At 46.2% G+C, this 6,125-nt stretch overlaps 1 protein-coding gene across 1 annotated transcript in view; it reads left to right on the top strand.

The window, feature by feature from the left end:
- adarb2 (adenosine deaminase RNA specific B2 (inactive)) overlaps positions 1 to 3,648 on the top strand; it is a 99,666-nt gene extending 96,018 nt beyond the window's left edge. The window contains exons 8-10 of the mRNA XM_047024152.1: positions 1,501 to 1,556; positions 1,856 to 2,037; positions 2,897 to 3,648. Of these exons, the coding sequence (XP_046880108.1) occupies positions 1,501 to 1,556; positions 1,856 to 2,037; positions 2,897 to 3,073 (415 nt within the window). The 3' untranslated portion in view covers positions 3,074 to 3,648. The remainder of the gene's footprint in view (positions 1 to 1,500; positions 1,557 to 1,855; positions 2,038 to 2,896) is intronic.
- Positions 3,649 to 6,125: the final 2,477 nt, after the last annotated feature.

A 6,125-nucleotide genomic window follows, 5' to 3' on the forward strand; every position in this document is an offset into this window, starting at 1 on the left:
TAAGAGACTGGGCTGATTGTTCCATTGGCAGACGATTCATTCCAGCTTCCTGGACTCGGAGAATAGGGAGCAGGGATTGGTGGACGGATGAGGAAGAGTGACGATGGCAGATGGAGACGTCCTGGAAGAGAGGACGATCTCAGAGCTCCATCCTACTTCAGCAGAGACACACACGTCCTTCTCTCAAGTAGAAGTACAGATACTCATGTTTAAAAAGACTGATTAAAGTGCTGACTACACTTTTTCGCTTAAGTTAAAGTAAAGAAGTGTGGGCTCTGACCCACTAAAGTAAAAAGTAGCCATTACTACTACCTGTTTTAGTGTCTTGCTGGTTACAGCACTTCATATCATATTAATACATTAAACCAGAAATACACTATAGCAGCTCATTCGCCAGGAATCCTTTTTGACGCTGACCAAGATATGACTCAGTAACCAAAAGTCTGTTGTGGCCAATAGTTGTGGCCAGTGATTGGCTGCATGGCCCAGGCCATGCAGCCAATCAGGATGGATGAAGGGTGTGTCTGAGGGCGGTTTCAGTAGTGATGGACGGGGGCCAGGCTGGTGACTGTGTCAGATCAGTTTCAGCATCCTGTCAGCAGGGGGGGTCATCACTCCCCTCCTGTGGTGAAGAGAGATGGGGGAGAAAGAGAGAGAGAAGGATTGGGCGTGCTAATTTCTCACCGCCTGGGGCAGTGGGAAAGGAAGAGAGCGATCGGAGGGTTTTAATTCCTCTTTGCCAGCGATAGGGGGAGGGATTGAGAGAGAGAGTGAGAGTGGGTGCTGATTCCTCTAGTACTGGTGGCACATGAGGGAAACGACGAGAAAGAGTGTCCTGTCACATTGCTTGTTCCTCGTGTTGGGTGCTAATTTGTTGTCCATGAAGTCTAGGACAACATGCCTTTCATCTCCCCTCCCTCCCATCCCTCCTCTCCTCCCCCTCCCTCCCTTCCCCTCCCCTCCTCGTCAGTAGTGCTGGTGTGACTGCCGCGTGCTAGCGTGTTAGCAGGAACAGGTCTAGAGACAGGGAGAGGTGTCAAGAAGCCCCCCAGCCCTGAGGACCAGAGCCGCAGCAGAAACAGGCATGCTGCTGGTGCCCCTGTGTCTAGAGACGCAGCGTTAACTGGGACAAGAGAGGCTCCAGTCTCAGTCCCTGGAACGTTAGCTACGCTACATGGACACATTTGTCCTGATAAACACTCACCCACCGCTCCCTCACCCGAGTGTTGATACTGTACCCTGCTCTCCCTGCTCCCTTGGTTTCCTCACAGAATTCTCTCTTTCTCGCTCTGATAACCTGGATGGGGAATGGGTGGTCATAAAAAAAGGTAGGGGGGGGGGTAACTGATGGAGGGATACACGGAGGTTACCCCCCTCTCTCTCTCGCTCTCTTTCTCTACCTCTGCCTCCCTCTTTCCCCCTCTCTCTCTCTATTTATATATAAAATATATATGTTATATACATATGTATAAATGCGGTATATGTGCCTTGCTCTGCCAGCCTTGTCTCTGGGGTTCACACCATCAGACTGGGACTGCACTGGGTTCTCAGGGCAGGTCTATCAAGGTAGCGCTGTGTGATATGGACAATTCCTCAAGAATTGTGTTCCTCAAGAGAAATCCAGAGGGTTGAACCCAGGTTAAACGGAAGGCAGGCAGATCGGAGAGAAGGTGCATGTGAAACAGAGGATGGTTTTGTTTTTGCTGTTTATACTTTGATACTAAGGAAAGGTTGAAACGTGATTTGAATTTTTTCGAAAATATAAACCTGTAACAGTGTGTGGTGGAGTGGTTTCCATTCTGTCTGTTTGTCTAATGTGTGTGTGTGTGTGTTTGGGGTGTGTGTGTGTTCCCAGGTTTGAGCAGTGGTGAGTGTCGTCAGCCAGGAAAGGCCCCCAGCATCAGTATGAACTGGACGTGGGGCGACGCCCAGCTGGAGGTGGTTGACACGGCAACAGGGAGGAGGCGGGAAGTGGGGGCGCCGTCAAGGCTGTGCAAGCACGCTCTGTTCACACGCTGGACCAGGCTGTACCGCAAGGTGAGATACCTGGCAGTCTACACACACACACATAGACACACACATCTACACGCACACACAGGTACATACACATGTACACACACACACATACAGTACCTTGAGTTAATGCACACTACGTCATTCTTTAGATTCCAACCTGTTTCAAACTAAACTTTGTCTGAATCCACGAACCCTTTCAGCCCCGCGTCTGTCTAGCAGCAGCTGCTGCAACACAGTCCTGCAGCCGGCCGACTTTACGTATCACAGCACTAAGAGCACTTTCATTTCCATTATGAAACTGTATGTTACAGATATTGCCTGCAACACCAAATGGCGGCAGTTAAACGATAATGACTCTGAAACCATAATTATTTGGAGAAGCACTTGCAGAGTCTCCCACAGAAAGGGCTCCGCATGCACACCAGGGCATGCCTGAGCAGGCACAGCCATCTCCAAAGAAACTTTCTCTCCATTCCCTCTCATCTGCTGCCGTTCTCCTTTCTTTTTCTTTTTTCGGCGCGCGACAAAAGAAATGCACAAAACCACAGAGAATGTTCAATTGCTTGTGAAATTTAAATGGGGAGATTACACAGCTGTTGAAGTTCCCCCCGTTTGTGCCGGCTCATTCGTTTTTGTTTTGCTCTCCCCCCCCCCCCCCCCCCCCGTCTCGGTCTCCCACCCTAACCTTCTGCCCCTTTTGTGCCGTCCCTTTCTCTCTCTCTCTCTCTCTCTCTCTCTCTCTCTCTCTCTGTCTCTCTCTCTCTCTCTCTCTTCCTCTTTCTCTCTTGCTCTCTATTTATCTCTTTTGCTCTTATCTTCAACTGTATTTCCCTCTATCAATCTCTTCCTCTCCCTCTTTCCCTCCCTCTCTTCTCTCCAGTTGAGCGTCCGCACGTCGGGGCCGGTGGACAAGCCGCTGATGTACTGTGAAGCCAAGATGGCAGCGCGCTGCTACCAGACAGTCAAGCAGCAGTGGTTCAGATCTCTGCAGGAAACTGGCCTGGGGACCTGGGTCAAGAAACCGCCCGAGCAAGAGCATTTCCTGCTTACGGACTGAGTGAAATGAGGGGGGGGGGGGGGGTGAGGGAGTGTGTGTGTATGTGTGTCTGACAGTTGCGTTGGGGCTTTAGAACTTTCTAGATCTCAATCCCCAATATGTAGTTGTTCCTTTATTGAGTCCCACCAAAAAATACTCTTAAGTTTTTTTGAACTTCAATACATCCTTCCATCAGTTACCTTGTTCTCTACCTTTTTAAATCCTTCCCTTACCCTTGGATGTCAGAGAGTAGAGGAGAGGGAAGGGGAGAGAGAGGAGACTAGAGAGGAGAGGGGATAGAAGAGGAGAGGGAAGGGGAGAGAGAGGAGAGTAGAAAGGAGAGGGGATAGAAGAGGAGAGGGAAGGGGCGAGGAGAGTAACCTTGGTCAGAGTGAAAGGCAGGCAGCAGCGGCACCAGCTATCTTGTCATCAGCCATTTGGGGGCGACGAGGCCCCTGCAGAGTTGCAGCGCGACGGGGAGAAGGCCGTCCAATTACAGCGCCTGTCAGAGTGACGTGGGACAGAGGGAGAGAGAGAAGAAATGAGGAAGTAAGAGGGAGAGAGAGCATATATCTCTTTTCCACCCCCTCAACCAAACCCCCCCCCCGCCCCTTTGCCCCACCCCCCCCCCCCCCCCCCGCCCTCTACCCACCCCCCGCCCCACACCGCTCTACCCTCTTCTCACCTTTATTCAGCACTGCCAATCACATCCTCCTCTTTGTATCTCCTCTCCCCCTTTCTTTCTATCTTTCTTTAATCTTTCACTTTTTCCCTTTCCCTAAATCTTCCTTTATTCTTTATCTCTCTCTCTCTCGCTTTGCACAACTCCAAGAACTTGGGGCATGGTCTGACACAGTGGCAACAGGTTCATTCAGCCTCCTTTTAAAAGTCCCCGATGAGAAAGAAAGAATTGAAAGTGGGAGGGGTAGTGTTTTGAAAACATAAATGCTGCCATTAGCCCACCTTGGAAGACATGTCTACCTTTCACATCTTAGCTTCTTTAAGCCTCTCCTCTCCCTTCTTTTCTCCCTTCCTCCTAATACACCTTCACTCCCTTTATTCCTGGAGTTGATTTCCCATTTTCTCTTTTGTCACAACTCCTCTGGGCTGTCTGCTTGGTTCTCCTCAGCTGGGTCATCTGACAATAGAAGGACTTGTGCCTGGGTGTGACTTGTTAGCTGGCTGGAGTCTAGTTTGAGCTGTTTTGAAAAGGGCTCAGGACCCGGCCCAGTGATAACCACTCCACTAAAGGCACTTTATGCCTAGTAACAGTAACTGATAACATTTTTATAATACATGTTCAAACCCCAAACCTGATAAAGTTCACCCATGCAGGACCATGTAGTCCACTCATGTTTGCTTTCCTTTTTAGCGACGCTCCTCTCTCTAATCATGTAAATATGATTTTTCTTTTTCAATGTTGCGATGTTTCTTTATCATTAGATAAGCATAGGAAAAACGTGTTTTTGAAAATAGGGGAAACTAAATACACTGATGTTGACCATGATAATACAATGTATGCTGAGTATTTTACCACTTTCACGTACACAAACCTTGACTGTTCCCCAGAGTTCAGAAGAATTTATTAAGCCCCAAAAATGACCAGTTGTGATAGTGACACCCAGTGGTGTGTTGTGGTATAACTTTGTAAAAGCCCCATTCTCAACCTCATGTTTTACTTGGCGAGATAAGCCCATACTTCTTCCCCCTTTAAGCCAGTCTTGGTTCTTGATGTGATCTTCAACTTGTCTTCGTTTCTGTTATTTTATATTAGAAATGTTGTAGAGGACTATTTTTATTGACACTGCTGACATGTATTCTTCTAATTTGGTTTCAAAGTCACTGACTCTCCCTTGGGCACAGGTTCGTTCATACATTTGAGAGATATAAGGTAGGCATGATTGAATTGCAATATTGTATGTACACTTGTACATTTGTATACATTGTACATATAATAAGAATTACAAAATATTGAGAGATGTATGATAATTATGATTATGTCTAATTAATATGTAAATTTAAGTACATGCTGCTAAGGTCTGTAAATTGCACTTCAGTAATACCTTAAAAGTGAATGTTTGTATATGTGAATAAAATGAGAAAATGTGGTCATTTTATCTAGTCTTGGTTATAATCAACTTCCACTTAGTAGTGAGAAGAGATGGCAGAAGTACACACATCCTTCACTCAAGCAGAAGTACAGAACTCATGTTTTAAAATACTCTGGTACAAGTTCAAGTACTGACTACACTTGTTCACTCAAGTTACAGTAACAAAGTAGGCCAATGGACTATGACATATACTAAGTAAAAAGTAGCCATAACTACAGATTTAGTGTCATGCTGGTAACTGGACCTGCATCATATACATTAATACAAAAAGACAGTAAATATAGACACGCAGCGCATTTGCCGGTAGCCTAAATAATCCTTTTTGACACCGACAATTTCGAACATCTCGCTCAAATATGGCCATGGGTGACCAGGAATGGCTCAAGTCAACATCGCAAACTCACTCTCTCTCATCCATAACATTAGCCATTCTTCTTGTCGCCTTCTGCCTTGTTCCATGGTAGCTTCTAGACAATCTTACATTTTGCGTGATAGACATTAAATGAAAAATGACAAGAAATCATTTTGATCATGCGATCAAATACTGATTAAAATGTAAATAACAGCCTGGTTTGAAAATGAAATAAGTAGGAAGTACAGATATTTGTGTAAAAAATGTGGAAGTAAAAAGTTATAAAATAAATAAATGGTGATATAAAAAATAGTGTTATAAAGTAATGATACCAGAAAAATATACTTAAATACCACTTCCCATCTCTGGTAGTGAGAAAACTGTGGCCACGAGACTGAGAGATGGAGACGGAGAGACACAATGAGACAAAGACACACACAGAAAGAGAGAGAGAGAGAGAGAGAGAGAGAATGAGACAAAGACACACACAGAAAGCAGGAGAACAAAAAAACCTACCCCCTAAGGAATACTGTGTGTATCTCCCAGCATGTGTGGCAGGTGTCAAACAGACCAGGCACCAAATTAGCTGCCGTGTCGGAAGAGCGGAGCG

The sequence above is a fragment of the Hypomesus transpacificus genome, chromosome 8 (genome assembly GCF_021917145.1).
Source record: "Hypomesus transpacificus isolate Combined female chromosome 8, fHypTra1, whole genome shotgun sequence".
NCBI lineage: Eukaryota > Metazoa > Chordata > Actinopteri > Osmeriformes > Osmeridae > Hypomesus > Hypomesus transpacificus.